We start from the raw sequence: 16084 nt of genomic DNA, 5'->3' as shown, positions 1-16084 counted from the left end.
TCAGATGTTTAATAAGGGAACTTGTATTTGTTATAGTGGGCAAGAGAGAGATCAACCAAAGTTATTTGCCATTATAGCAAACATAGTGAAGGTATTGAGAATGAGACCAGTGAAATTGAAGTGAATTACTGTGCAGGAGAATGAGAACATTTTTTCCCTACCATGTAGTTAGGGTAAAATATTGAATAATTTAATAGAAAACTACTGCATTTATGATATTATAGCATAGTACTTAGCGCATAGTATTTATTGGCAAGCATATATAGAGTACATTGAGCTAATGTTTCTACTTCACCAAATTTATTATATTCATTTTGCTGGATGTTTCGGTTTTCTCTAGATCATGGAACTTTGTGGTGCAACAAGACTTGGATACTTTGGAAGAAGCCAATTCTACATTGCTTTGAAACTAGTTGCAGTGGCTCAGTCTGGGTTTCCACTGCGAATGGAAAGCTTGAATTCTGGTAAGCCTTGAAATACCACATATTAGTAGAAGCAGGTGCTGAAAACTGCTGACTTCTCTTATAGAAGTTGCCCACCTTGAACTTCTTAGTGCATTTGACCCATAGAGCTTCAAATGGTTTGGAGCTTGACATATATAAGATGAGCTGCAATTCAGATCAGTACATAACTTTTATTTACTTCCTATTTCAGTAATTTCTAACTGACAGTTGCTTTTCAGAACTTTCTCCACGACTGTTAAGATAATTTTTTTTTAAGTGAAAACAAGTGGTCAGCATTGCCATGGTTCTGTTGATCACATAAAACAAGCTTTTGGGGGGGGGCAGCTCTTGGCTTTCAGGTTGTATGCTCGCATTGCTTGGAGGGAGGTGAATTAAAGAGAAATATAAAAGGTTTCTGTGGGTGTTGAAAAATATCTGTCTATGAAATACTTAACATGCTACTGTCCATCTGTAGTCACTAAGGTGGAAAATTCAAGTTGGCTTCAAAGTTTGAGCTGTTAAATTCCTGTTCTGGCGAGAATTCTTTCTTCAACTGAATTGTCACAATCTTGTTGCAATTTTGAATTATTTGAATACTCTTTTTTTTTTAATATGGTTAATAAAGGGATGGGGGATCTTTTTGTTTTCAGGGACCAAACCTTTAGCTCGCCCCACCCCATAGGCCAACTTTGACAAATGGGTGTGGCAAGCTACCTGTTAGTCACACAACATTGTTGTGTTGTCACATGGTTGACATGTGGGTTAGCCTGCCCACCTGTCAAAACCCTTTGCCACTTACAAAGCCTGCCATGCAATCAGAGCTTGAAAGGATGGGCGGGCAGGCTTGGAAAGCATTTTGCAGCAGCCTCCCTTCCAACCCTTTAAAGATCACTCTGGCAGAATAAGCACCTGTTTCTTCATCACTGTGTGATGGAGCAGCTCCTGTCAAAGCCAGTGCCTGCATAGAGCAGACATTGGCTGTAGCAGGAACTGTTCCAGCTTGCAACAATCTTGATAGCAATGTTTTAGTGGGGAATCAAAACATTTTGTAACTTAAGCATCTTATAATAATCATGTGTGGTGTTGTTTTAACAGTCAAGGATCTCCCCCTGCCCAGATTTGTCATGTCAAAGAATGAGCAGGAACTGAGGCATTCATCGTATTCTTCAGATCCTGATAACCCATCCTCCTATTCAGGTGCGATTCCTCCCCCACCAGGTAAAATACAAGTTAAAAAAGGCTCTGTGAGCCATGATGTCGTCCAGCAACGTCCAACAACAGATCAACAGGTAATAAAATATAAAGACTGACTAATGTTTTTAAGTATCCTTAATGGTTTTTATATTGTGGTTCTGTAATATGTTAAAATACAAAGGGCAGTGCAAGTTTAGCAATGATTTATTTGTTTTATAAATCTGGCTCTGAAAGTTTAGGGGAAGAACCTCCAGAACAGATTTAGGGTGTGTGCGGAGGGAGGCAGAAGCCCCATTGTACGAATGGACATCATTCCCCACGTGCATACCCCTTTTAGTGCTGTGTTGAATTCCATCCCTGGTGCCAAACAGAATAGAATTACTTATTCTACCTTGTAACTTTGCATGTAGGTCAAAAACTAAATTTGCTGCTACAGATTGTGTTGGCAAACTAGTACAATTTTGGCTGCAAGCTGATTTCACAATCACAATAGTTTGAGTGTATTACTTTTTTTTCTTTATTTAAGAGAAATTACACTATATTACTTCATACTATTAAGTTACAACTAAAGCTCCTTGAGAGGTCTTGGTTAGTGCTTTAGGTCTTTGTACATCTTTATTTCTTTACATGAAGCAACCATATTCTAGAAAAAAGCTAAGATAAGCCAGTCTGGCCACTGCATTATGGACCAGTTGAAGTTTCCAAGTCATCTTCAAAGGCATCCCCATGTAGGGGATAAGAAACATCCTTGCAAGAGTGGCCTTTTTTGGATTCAGCCCTCTATCCTGTCATTTTTTCCCCAGACACTTGCATATAATTCTGTCTAGGTACTCTTATTTGGAGAGCAGATGTGATTTCGTTACAATCTTCATGATCATTTTTATAACCACTGCTATATTTTACCAGTAGTGTTTAGCATTTTTGTTTGGTGGCAATCATGGGTAGGTATTGACTAACAATTTACCATGACACCCAAAATCTGCAGGTAAGGCCTATCTTTCTAAATCTTTTATTTGTTTCCTAGTAATAGGAGCTTTAGAAATACTGAGATGGTTTCACTTTTGGAGATGATATAACAAGCGGAAAATAAGACCAATGAATTATACAACTGGGTTCTGATAACGTACCATAATTAAAAATAAGTGGCAAAACCTAATATGGCAAAATTACAATAACTGGGTACTCACGCTGTCCCTCTTTATTTTCAAGATTCATTTGAATGCATGACAAGTTTCAATGTGCCCATTAAGTTTTATTATTTTCCTTGCCCTTGATCTTTTTGTTAATATTAAAATCCCACCTGTTCTTAAGAAAGGGGTGAATTTGTTCTTAAAGAAAAGTGGTTTTTAGAAGATGGTTTTAGGTGTATAGTATAACATTTTTAAAACTTCCTTTGTTTTATTAGGAGTCCACATCTCCTGTTGTTTCACCGCAGCAATCTCCACCAACCTCTCCACACACATGGAGGAAGCACAGCCGCCATCCCAGCGGAGGAAATAATGAGCGACCAGGGCCTTTTTGGGCTCCCTTTAGTGAAGCACAAGCAGGTATAAATAAATGTCTTGTGTTACGCTTCAAGTGTTGCCTGAGATTGTGGGTTTCTTAATATAGCCTAGTGGTGCCCCATGTATGAAGCAGGCCACTCTAGGGAGGTACAAACTTGAATCAGGGAGACAAAAGTAATTCTCTGGCCCACCTCAGTATGTCCTGATCAGTGCCAAGAGCAGCTTCCTTTCACCCTAGTAAAAAGTCAACTAGGAATGTGCACCCTTGACTTTTACTTACCATCTTGCTGATAAGTAAAAGACCATCCTTTATTTTGGTCTTAATTCTAAGGAATCATTGGTACAATCCTGTTTTTTTTTATAAAAAAAAAACCCTCTTAATTTCCGTAAGATTTATCTTTGTGAGATTGGAATCTTAACCACATTTTTATAGCGTCCATTGCTGTAGGTCACACAGGGTCTGTTTGGAGGAGACAAGCCCTGAGTCCAACTTCCCATGACTTAGCAGCAGCAGGACCAGGGGACGAGTGAAGCAGTCACAGTTTTTGCTCTGTGTAGCTGCCTGCTTGCTCACTCGTGCTTAACGATAATTTGACTTAATGTTACATGCTAGATGTGCTTATATGAACACTATTTGGTTTAGACAGTGACCAGAGGAGTATGAGATGTTAAAATAGGGTGTAAATGCTATATTAAGAATAGCACACTATGTAGTGTTTTCAAAAATAGCTGAACCTTGGAAAAACGAAAGTAGCTAAGTGTTCAAAGCATTAGAAAATAAAGGGTATTTCAATAGACTTTTTAATGGAACCGGAATCAATAAAAACTGCTTCTTAGGCTGTTTTGTGATGTTGGACAATGTCAGGGAATATAGCACCACAGCCAGGAAGCACAAACTGACTAGCATCTAATGTGGTGAGCATCTTTGAGGAGGCCCAGAAGAAACCCAAACCTCCAAATAGAACTATTTTTGGTAGGTAGATACCAAGCAAGACCATGTACACCCTGCACTAAAAATAAATCTGCAACCTGCCTAAATTACATACTGTTAGTAAGCAATTAGACTTATTTTGTGTATTTGCACATTTTCTCTTTGCATAATTTTTATCCATATTTTCCTAGCCTGGGTATGGGCAAGTAAATTGAAAACTTGCATCTAGCCTCCAAAAAAATCTAATTCTGTCACATTGTGTGCTTCTGAGTTTTCAGCAGATGTTGCCCATACATTGTCAGGTCTAGCTTATAGGCATAAGAGCTGCATTTTTTAAAAAGGAGGTTGAACTCTGTGCTTAGTACTATGTTTCATGAAATTATGGCATACTTATATCCCTGATATTGCTTCCGTATTTGCCAACACTGGTATAAACCTTGGAGGCTTGATCACAATTGTTTCTTGATTTCCACTTGAGAGTACAGCTCTCCTGTTCCAAAGTGTTTGTCCTTTCTTTGCTCAGTTTTCCAGTCTTTGCATGCCTCACTTTTTATTGCAATTAGGCTTGAGTCTTAGGCAAGACCATTTTGAACTCTGATAACTTTATGGACAAATTTAGTAATCCAGCTTTTTGTTGTTGACTGTTGTAGGATAATGAGGTGTTGTTGTTTTCTGCTGGAAAGTGTATATAGTTTCATTCGTCAGTTGCTATCTGGCTGTGCTGAGAAAGCCATAAGTAGCAGTCACTTGAGAACTGCAGCTTGCTTGTGCTCCTGTTGTAATTTGCATTGAATAATTGTTGGGTTGGTTTCTTAGGGTAGGATTCAACTAATGGGTCCCGTCGGCACAAGCACTGTGCAAGGACTCCCCCCTCACTTACCCCCGAAAAAAACTACCCAGGCCTTACAGATTGGCAGCCATGTCAAAGAGTTTCAGATCAGCTGTGGTAAAGAGAGAGAAAAGTTAGCAGCAGCAGGGAAGCTGGACAGTAGTGACCATAAGGAAGACTACTATTAGGCCATACTTGAAGTAGTAGGGGGAAAGGCTTTTTCTAAGAAGTCTCCTTTGTCCGGTTAGCAGCTGTTGCTGCTTTGCTACAGACTAGAGCATTGATAAACAGAGCCATTTTGAAAAGAATGGACAAGGTCAACTGTCAAATTTTGAGGTTGCGCTTCAGTTTTATTAAATACTTTAAAACAATCTCATTACTTAAATCTAGCAAGTTCATTTGCAAAAAGGTGTTAACATTAAGTAGTCCATCCCACTTCACCACCACCCCCGAAAAACTTCAGTAGAACAGGATTTACTTTTGTTAGATTTATTAACACTCTTGTGAGTTTAATAATAAAAACTGTTCTAATTCTTCCTGTGCTGGTTCTAAAGAGGAAAAGGAGCTTCACATCTTTCCTTCCTCTACCAAAATAGACTCGTATTTATTAAAGAGGGATTAATTTTCCTTTGCACTGAAAAGCGTGACCTTTCCTAGCAAAAGAATAGTAATCTTTAAGGTATTAATCTAGGAGAATTCCGTTTTTCAAAGCCTTTCCCCCATTAAAATAGTTTTAGTGCTCTGTGTATAGTCCTGCTAAGTATATGCATGAGAATGCTAAATTTTCACTTGTGATAAACAGAGATTTAAGTTCCTGGTTTTTCGATATGCTACAGTTAGTATTTGTCATTCTTTTCTGGGAAGCACACAAGAATTCCAAAGTGCAGTGCTCTTTTAGTGTGGCAGTAGCCTCCTGAATTAAGGAGCAGGCAACAATGCAGCATAGAACAAGAGGCAGACCATAGTCAGGTTCCAGCTCCAATCTAGAATTGTGAAAATCCACTTTAGAGTCTTTTATTGCATAAGCGGTATATGATATTTGTTGTATAAACATTTTCTGTGATATCCTGTAGATATTGGCCTGTTACAGGGCATCATAGCCACACCATGGTTTGGCCATTAGAACCATGTCTTTTGGTCAGTTGCTCATTCCTCAAATGTTTGTATCAAATTCCTTGCATCCTAGTGTGATGGCCAGTTTGTTGCATTCAAATCAGGCAAACAAGTTTGTCACATGGAGTAGTTTGTTTACTGAGCGGAAAGAAAACCGTCATTTGAACTGGGTTTCCAATCCTCCTTTGAAGATAAACTTTGGTTTGTGATAGCCCTAATCTACCCAATTAAGCTGCAACTTGAGTGGGTTACCATAAACCAGGGAGTGAGAAGGGTAATGGGAGCATTTATGCCTGATTCATTTCTCAGTTTACCAAGCCCTTGGTTGGCCTCAATGTCAGAATTAAATTATAGACCAGGGACCAAAGGGCTGCATAGGTTCCTGCGAGGAACTTGTTCTGGGCTGCGGAATTTTTTGTTTTCCTAGGTAAAGGTAAAACCGACCACAGGATGGTTAATTTCAGCCAAAGACGAATATGGGGTGTGGCACTCATTACGCTTCAGGCTGAAGGAGCTAGCGTTTGTCCACAGACAGCTTTCTGGGTACCGCTTCTGTCCCCTGTTTTCACAGGAACAGCACCCCACTCACATTAGTATACCTTAGTTTTAGGAACAGTTTGCAATGTGGCACTGCGTTGAATCTAGAATTACGTGATCTCACAGAGTTTGTCCCATGGTTCCTGGTTATGACTTTTCTTGAATAGACTGTGTGGCAGTCTTGAAATTGAACTGTTTTGGTTTTCAGGCTCCTGTAATACTGGTGATCCAATGTGGTCTGGCCATTCACCACCACCGCATCAAGAAAACTGGGTCAGTTTTGCTGATAACACACCAACCAGTACTATTTTAGCCATGCATCCTGCTTCTGTCCAGGTGTGACATTTTATTGGTATTCTTTTGATTTGCTTCATTCCAATTAATGTCAGTCATTTTCATATTGTCACCAAAGATTCATGCCGTGACTCTAAATGTGAGTGTGTTTAAGATCAGTCTCTGATCTATTCTTCTTTACATAAAATAACCTCTGTCACTGAAGATTCTTGATCAAGCAAACCTTTTAAGTTAACCTGCCAGCATATGCAAAACTAACTTTCAGCTTTTCTTTGTTCTTATAATTATTTTAAACTATTCTTTGCATAGTTTTCATAACTTTGTGTTGCTTACATGAATGTTGCTACGTCTATCTTAAGTATATTTTCAAAATACTTTCTTTAGAATCCCACCTAACCAGCACGAACTGGAAGACTTCTAAAGCTACTTCAATAAACAACTGTCATTTCCTTTCTTAGGTCAATATACAAAATGGTAGGCTGTTGATACATTTATATAATGCTGAAGAAAAATGTTTCCTTTCAGGACCAGACAACAGTCCGAACTGTAGCATCAGCTACTACAACAAATGAAATTCGTAGGCAATCAAGTAGTTACGATGATCCTTGGAAAATAACAGATGAACAAAGGCAATATTACATAAATCAGTTTAAAACCATTCAACCTGATCTAAACGGATATATTCCAGGTGAGTTCTTTTAAACACATAAGTTACAAGAGTACATATTTTAGTTTCCTACTAGTAAAGACACTGGATTGATTTCTAAGATTCTGTAAGCAGAGTTGCATTCACAGAAGTGTTCCTGGTTCTTGCTAATGGAAGGGAGAGGCAGGTTTTGTTGATTTCCCATGTGCCCTCCAAAATCTGTTTTAGTGGGTCGAAAGATCCTCTGGAACAGTGAGGCAAGCAGTGTAAGAGACTGGTGAAAATTGCAGGAAGGAATCCTCTAATTTATAGAATTCTCTAATTTATAGAAAGGAATCTTAGGCACCAGCCTAGTGTTTTCTTGGACTTTATATACCATTTATATACCATTAAAGTTTTGTGATGAGTGCTGCAATTATATTATTGCATACAGTATGATTCCAAATAATTTTTAAAACTAATGTTAGCTCTCAGACAGAAATATCTTTAGAACCTCACTATTTTCAGTGTTTCTGCAATACACGTATAATCCTTCCAAGTTATAATTTTAGAATCAAAGTTAAACGTAATTGTTTTAATATTTCAGGTTCTGCAGCTAAAGAATTTTTTACAAAATCAAAACTTCCTATTCTTGAACTTTCGCACATTTGGTAAGTGTGAAATATAGCTAGGTTGGGGAAGTTCCTTTGTTTCAAAGCACAGTTCTTTGGTTGTGGAGCTGAAATGCCTAGCATTTAAATTACCTTTCATAATTTACATTAAAACATATCCCCTGTACTGTCAATGTAACTTTTGCTGCAATCCTATACATGCATACTTGGCAGGAGGTATCACTGAACTTATTTGCTTACATCTGAGTAGATGTGTAGGCTTGAGCAGTTTGAAGTTTAATCCTATTCCCATGCAAATCAAATAGTAAACTTTCATCTGACCTAATTTTGAAATAAAGCTTCCCTTTTGTAATAGGGCTGTACTATAAATCGCCATAAAGCAGAATACCATATTGAAATAACGTCATGATAAGTGTTTCAACAAGGCAATATACCTGTGAACAAAAGGTGAACACTTAACAGCTTCCCAGGGGGTAGGTCAGCTGAACCAATACTTTGCAGATAATTTGCATTCAAATATTTTGAATGAATCCTCATGTTTTACTTAAAAGGACATTTAAGAAGTCTAGGCTTAACCCGTCTCTCCATAAACTCACTTTTCTTATATAGAATAGCAGCCAAACATTTGATTCAGCAACATTGTATATAGTGTCTTTGATCCCATGTTGCTTGCTCTTTCTTTTTTGGAACAGAAGGCTCTGGCTGAAATGGGAAGAAGTGATTTTTGCCAATTCCACCTTTCCCTCTAGTCCCTTGTGTCTACTACCCATGCTGTTACCTAAGGTACTCCAGTTTTCTGGAACAGATATTCAGGAAGCATAGTGGACTGTGGTGGGAAGGTGAAATTGCTGAACATTGACCTCATTTTAGAAGCAGAGTGCCAGACTGTGTGGTGTGAGCTTAAAGCTTTCTCAGTAAAAGTGTAGTTCAATAGAAGCATAGTTTAGAAGTAATGCTTTCCCTTGCCTTTTCAGGGAGCTGTCGGATTTTGATAAAGATGGTGCATTAACACTGGATGAATTCTGTGCTGCTTTCCATCTAGTAGTTGCTAGGAAGAATGGCTATGACTTGCCTGAGAAACTGCCTGAAAGTTTAATGCCCAAACTGATTGATTTGGAGGACTCAGCAGGTATTTCCTTTCTTCTGTAGAGTTTTGTTCCTTTGAAACTACTGTTAAAAGTAGGGTGTCATTAGGCAACATAAAATTTACAGTGTAAATTGTACTAATTTAAAGTTGACTCAGAGTAGATTCTTGAAATTAATGGACTTAAGCTGGTCATGATCATTAATTTCATTGGGTCTGCACTGAGTAAAAGTTAGTTGAGTGCAACACAAAGGCCTGTTAATAAGGAAGCAATTTCATATTCTTGGGGTGGTTCTGTGTATTGTGAGTCACGGTTTTAGAGTCACGATTGAAAATGTGGTGAGAGATGGTGAGAAAAGTTAGAGTGGACTGAATTTGCAGTATGATGCCTCAAGCTAGCAACTACATTTTTGTAGCCAAGAACAGACAGCTCTATTTCTTTGGAAACTATACAGTAAACAGATTCGAGGGTGTTAGATCTTAGCAAACTCATGTACCCAGAAGCAATATATGAAATCCCTATGATTCCACAAATGTTAATAAAAACTATATTAATGTTCCTGTCTGAGACTTTAGTATGATCGCTGACATCCCGAGGGCTGCCCTCGAAGGTTGGGACCTTTTGGAATAGAATTTCCATGAGGGTCTATTACTAGAAGAGACTCTTAACACCTCTCCCAACCTCTGTAGGAGAAGAGAGATTGGAATTTCCTCCAGTCTTTGTAAATCCCGTTTTCAAGCTTGTGGTTTCTTATTTCAGTATCTGTGTCTTATTAATTTAAATTGCACAAGTGTTGCTCGGAAAACCTTTTAATATAGAATAGTGTTACATTCCTTGAGCCCTATAATTTTTAAATTCTCACTGCTGCAGTGTATATATTTTGTAAATGTTCATAGATAACCTCGCTTTACAAGCAAGCTTCTGTAATAAGAGGTTGATACACAGAACAAATTATGGTTAGTAAAGCTTTGAACTGAAACCTAATTAAGACATTAACACACAATTGTGCTTGACTTTCATAGTGGTTCCTGTTTCAGAAGCAGGGGATCAGGCTGGTGAGGTAGGTTATGCAAGTTCACCAGCAGAAGCACCTCCAAGCAAATCACCGTCAATGCCATCACTGAATCAAACATGGCCTGAGCTGAATCAAAGCAGTGAGGTTAGCAAACAGTATCTTACTTTGAAAGTTTCTTATTTTAAATTCTAATGTATGACACAATATGAACTAGATGCCACTGTGCCATAAAAGCTGGCTTATGTACCTCCTTTTGAGTGTTTGCTGCATAAACTGAGCAGAAATATATGGTCTTGATCCTAAGCCATAATACATAAGGGCATATTTTGAGATTGTCAACAGGTGCACAATCATTTAATTATTAATCTATACTTCCTCTTAATCATTAAAGGTGGACTGTTTCATCGGTGATATGTCCTCTATTCGGCATTAGGCCTATTGTTACTTCGGTAGCATAATTTCTTGACAGTAACATTGCCTGTGCAGAGAAGACCAAGATTGGAACAGGTCTTTCAGGAGGATCTCAGGTTCTCCAAACTATCCTCCTGAACGTCCTGAAAACATAGGCAAGTTTTGTACCGTCAAGATCTGTTGTAAGCCAGGCTGCTGTTTAGGCTGCGAGAAGTAAAGCTACAGGGAGCCAGGCAGAGGGCCTTCTCGGTAGTGACACCCACACTGTAGAATGCCCTCCCATCACATATTAAGGAGATGAGTAATTATATAACATTTAGGAGACTTGAGTAAAATCCACTAGGTAAGAAATACATATTCTAACAGCAGAAATATCAGTTACCATTTACTATGCTATGCTGGCTCAATAATAAGCATAATTATAGGGAAATTTTGGTTCAAAGAAGGACCAAAAATTAGTATTGATTTGCTTGGTATGCATAATTATGGCATTGCTTATTGCAAAGGGTAATAATTAACAATAACAGGTGAAATTTTTAAAGGGTTGCCATATTATTGGACTGGCTGTTAGGCAAAATAGTTGCTTTTGGAATGTATGTGAGGTAGTATGCCTCTGATTGCAAGTTACTGGTGTCAAACCAGAGATGGCCATTATTTTCACACTGCAGTTGTGAGCTTTCAGAGGCTCCTGTTGTTCCAGCAGACCCTAAACTACCTTTTCTTGGTTGAAACCTACAAGGCAGTTCCTAAATTGTTGTATATGTAAATCTTCAGGCATCCAATAGTAATTGGCATGTCAAGGTTCCTCTGAAGTTAGAAGCCTAGAGGTGAGGAATGAGCAAAAATACCCAGGAATATAATTTTTATTTAGTTACTTATTTCACACAATTGATATACTATCTTGTTATTTTAAAAAAATCCTCTTAAGAAAATGAATTGAAAGGTGTTGCCTTGTAATCAAGAGATCAGAGGTATGTGAATGAGAAGAGCAACAGAAATGGGGTAATGTATTTTTTTAACTGAAAGTAATACAGAACGCTTGAGAAATACTGTACTACTAAGACTAATGTGTATTGGGTTATATTTCCAAAAGTTCTAGGACACCACTTAGCACTGTGATTCTTTAGAATTATTAATCCTCTATACTGCCAAATCAAAGTGTAAACAATTCTGTAGGAAATTCAATATGTTTATATTTCATGGCAGACTTGAGGCCAGTTGAGTTTTTATGTACAAATGTATCTGGTTCAAATACAGTACTTGCTAAATCATGTTTAATCTTCTTGGAACTCACTTTTGCATTGTGTTGCTTATTTGGGAAAACTATCCAATTTTCAGTTTACAATTTCACTTGTCTTTCTTTGAATTGTTTGGCTTGTTGGGGGTTATGTGGAGATTGCATTTAAAGATGCTGTCATCCCTACACTCACCTACCTACTTGGAAAGTTAATTTATGTCAATTTGATTTATTTTTTATTTTATTTAAAATATATCTACTGTCCAACATGCTAATCTGTCTGGCATTTTAGGATAACAAAGATTTTGCTACTGTCTCACTTATAATTCATAATACTCAGTAACTTACTCTTCAATTAACTAAATTAAATTGTTGTGAAGTACAATGCTCTAAAACATCTAGCAAAGCAAGTTGAATGTGTGAGAATATTTTCAGTAACATTACAGTTTAATGTTCCTTTATAAACTATTTCATTGTCCACTTAAAAAGGTGTAGCAGTTAATGACAAGAACCTATTAATTGTCACTCTACAAGTATCAGCAGTATCAGACAGGGTTAGGGCCTGAGAATGTAATACTGTACATACTAGAAGTCAGTACAAGATCCAGAATCAGGGTCAACAAGGGATGGTGATGAGTGACAGAAGTGACCCCACACTCAGGTAATTCAAGTAACAGAGCTCCCCACAAGATTTCCCTTCTTAGGAAGCATTCTGGTTGGTTTTGTTTTTTTTAGGTTCCTGATTTGATTGCCAGGTACTGACATAAGTCACAAGCAGGATGATGATGTAGCATTTAGCAGCCATCAACAGAAAGCATTAAGATTTAAATCCCTGATACATCAGGCATTATCTTGGGTAGAATCTAAACAGCTGCTTAAGGTTCATTCCAAGGAATTCTGCTGGCCTGGTGGGAGCTTCTAATCTCCATGCCATATCACAAACAGCCCACATGCAATATGGGGAACTGCTTTTGAGGAAACATGTCTAGTTATATTGGATTGCAATCATTATATATAATATTCATATTCTTAGGGTATAAAAGTTTTCATAAAGTGTGTTTTTCTAAATGGAGCATAATATTTCTGTATCTGGAAATATTTCTTGTGATAGGAAATTTTTTATTTTCAGAGCTCTTACTAATCAATATGTATGGCAAATCAATGCGTATTAATTATTTCATGTGCCCTTTATACATTTTCCCAGCCACATGTGATCTGTTTATCCCTGAGCAGCTGTTTATAGATAAGTGGGCCCATATTACTGGGAAAAGATATAAAGACCACCTGAAAGAGGTTGCTGAAGTGTTTTGATTTGACTAATAAGTTACTCACCATTCCACTAACGTGAGATACATTAACACTGATCTTCTATGAAGTAATCTGCCTTTCAAATCCTAGATCAAATCTTAATTTCTTTGATGCCTGGTTATTGCTATTGTGTCCATGTCTTTTTTTCTTTTCTTAGCATGAAAAAACAACTTGGCAGTTGTGTATTATGCCAGAGCATGTCCTATATCTTGTTGAAATGATTGCCACAGTGGACTTCCCTATTGATTTACCGAGTTTGAACTTCTAATCCTTAGCATTGTTTCAGTTATAAATTAAATATTTCTGCACTGGTATAAAATGTACTCATATTAGAAGCATTTTTGAGGGTTGCTTCAGGGATTGCATTGGCAAGTTGTTGGTAATTTTGTAAATGTGTTATCTGTAGCATTTATTCCTGATTTATTTTGAGGTGAAAAGTAAAACAATGTACAAAAATCCAGGAAAAATTGGGGTACACAGGGTTGTATCCAAAGTAGCTCCATGTGAATATTCCATCAGTGCAAGGATTTTTGTTTGTGGAATTAAAAATTCTCGCCCATCCCTCCACCAACTTGCCCCCCACATTTCCCAACCTTCTGTAGAAATTTTTAGGATGGCACGGGATGGGGAAGGGGGAGGGAATTTCCACTGCACAAGTAGAAATCATTGCACTGACAGGGATTTGTTAGCTGAATGCTGCCCATTGTATTTACACATACAGCGTGATCAGACATTATAAGAGGTTTCCATTGGCAGTAGCTTGATTTTGTTGTTAAAACTTATACACTTACTTTCACAGAAGGGAAATCTCTTGATTTGCTCATACCCTATACAATACTTGACAGTTAAATGCTTGGTAGCATTGAGAAGCCAAAAGGACGAAGTTCAAAATACATTTTTTTTAATTTGTGTGTTGACAGTTTTTGCAAATAAAACAACTGCCATTGCAACCTCTGAACTACCTTAAATCTTCTCCAGGAAACCTTTACTCCATCTCTCATGCTGACTTGTCTCTCCTCTGTCTGTTCAGCAGTGGGAGACATTTAGCGAACGCTCCTCAAGCTCACAAACTCTGACCCAATTTGATTCTAACATTGCACCAGCTGATCCTGTAAGTCAATCACTTAGCTTGCTTGTTTGAAATTAATTTTATTAACTCTGAATTTTCATTAATTGTATCTTGCCTGTTAATGCATGATTCTACAAAGCTTGGTGGGAAATGGTGGCAGAAGTCATAAATTTTATTTGCTTTAAAATTTATTGGAGGAATCATATGTATGCAGTATGATTCAAGTTTAATTATAGAACATTTTGTGAGTTCAAGAAATAAAATGCAGTCTGTTCATTTTTTGAAGTATCCTCAGTGTACAGAGTGTGTTGAAATTCTTATTCATTATGGCTGTGACACTTTTTAGCTGCCTTGTGCTGAAAAACAGGTTTGAAATGAGAAAATAAATATGGTAACTGGCCAAATACCAGTTTGAACAAGGACAGCCAAAGTCACATGCAGATCCAGTCCTTTCATCCCGAAGCCCACACACAAAGCCCTTTTTTATAGATACCATGTAATTGCATTTGCTAATCTTCTTTTTTTTTCTACTTCTCCTAAGTATACATGTCCCTGCTTTCATGAACACAACCACTGTCCACTATGGACAACACCAAGGCAACAGGCATTCCTTGTCTGTATAATGACCCATATGTGACAATTTGCCCAAGTCATTTATACATCCTTCATTCTCCCTAGTGTGTTGTTTCTCGCAGTTTTTAATTTCAGGTCCTCTAACAAACATACTCTGCCCTCATCTACCCCATCCCACTGAGAGCCATATATTGGGCATGTGATGGTGCATAATCTTCATTCACTGCTTTGTGAATGACTCCCACACTGCCGGAGCAAAGCACTAGAAAGGAACATCTCTGGCTCTTCCTCAAACCACCCTGGAGTGGGGAATGGCTCCTGTATATTCTCTTGCTGTCTGCAGTTTCCGTAGTTGGTAAGTTAAATCTGATGAGAGGAAAATCAGTGTGTGCTATAGGGTCTCCCTTAGTAGAACTGCATTCTCCCATGTGACTTGTCACACTGTTTTAGAAACACGGCACTAAAAGCACAGACTTTTTTCTTTGCGAATGCAAAAGCTGAGCAGTAGGTAATGTGAGGTGGGCTGTGAAGCATCTTGGCAGGTGGCATGCAGCAGGTGGGTGGGATAACAGCTTTTCTACATCCGTAGTTTTTCTTGGATGGCCAGAAGTGAAGTGCTGTTGCACTTGCATCCTGCTTGCCAGTTTTCTATGGACATCTGGTTGGCCATAGTGAGAGTAGGATGATGAACCTTTGGCTTGATCCAGCAGAATCTTAACCAGCCCTGTGTTACACGTACAAAAGCAGTGTGCAGCACAGTGTGGTCTAGCTGCCACTGTGCCGTAACCATATACTTTCATATATACCTCACCATGTAAATTGCTACATATAAAGGCACATGAGCTCCTGATCAAATTATTTAGAAACACACATGACCTTGTGCAAGCAGAGTATTGTGTGCAAACTGCTAAAAGTGTTTGTTTAACAGGGGCAGCCAGTAAGATTTGCTCCAGTGATGATTTGCCCAATGCAATATGCTTCCATGTACTTTGCTAGTGAAAGAGCTGTCATGTACTGTTTTGAGTATCACAACCAAGTTGCAACAGAGTTTATTTTAGTATTCAAGCTTTTAAATGAAACTTTTTATTGAGCTATCAACTTTAGACCAATTAATTCTAGTAAGCTAAGTTAAATTTATACCTCTTTGTCTTAGGATACTGCTATTGTTCATCCTGTTCCTATTAGAATGACTCCAAGCAAAATTCATTTGCAAGAAATGGAACTTAAAAGAACTGGAAATGGTAAGTTCTTAAGTGGTGCCTTTAGAGTAACCTCTACGTAGC

At 37.9% G+C, this 16084-nt stretch overlaps 1 protein-coding gene across 5 annotated transcripts in view; it reads left to right on the top strand.

Moving 5' to 3' along the window:
• Positions 1 to 16084, top strand: part of REPS1 (RALBP1 associated Eps domain containing 1) — a 36446-nt gene that overhangs the window by 7874 nt on the left and 12488 nt on the right. For 2 of the 5 annotated variants that reach the window (XM_033143893.1, XM_033143894.1), the window contains exons 2-11: positions 341 to 464; positions 1539 to 1732; positions 3043 to 3184; positions 6761 to 6888; positions 7372 to 7534; positions 8079 to 8142; positions 9078 to 9232; positions 10211 to 10347; positions 14190 to 14270; positions 15955 to 16042. In XM_033143893.1, the coding sequence (XP_032999784.1) occupies positions 341 to 464; positions 1539 to 1732; positions 3043 to 3184; positions 6761 to 6888; positions 7372 to 7534; positions 8079 to 8142; positions 9078 to 9232; positions 10211 to 10347; positions 14190 to 14270; positions 15955 to 16042 (1276 nt within the window). The remainder of the gene's footprint in view (positions 1 to 340; positions 465 to 1538; positions 1733 to 3042; positions 3185 to 6760; positions 6889 to 7371; positions 7535 to 8078; positions 8143 to 9077; positions 9233 to 10210; positions 10348 to 14189; positions 14271 to 15954; positions 16043 to 16084) is intronic. The other 3 variants (XM_033143897.1, XM_033143896.1, XM_033143895.1) reach the window with 2 other exon arrangements.

The sequence above is a fragment of the Lacerta agilis genome, chromosome 3, assembly GCF_009819535.1.
Source record: "Lacerta agilis isolate rLacAgi1 chromosome 3, rLacAgi1.pri, whole genome shotgun sequence".
NCBI classification, from domain to species: Eukaryota; Metazoa; Chordata; class Lepidosauria; order Squamata; family Lacertidae; genus Lacerta; species Lacerta agilis.
Note: the sequence above shows the minus strand (reverse complement) of the source record. Positions and strands in the feature narration are given on the sequence as shown.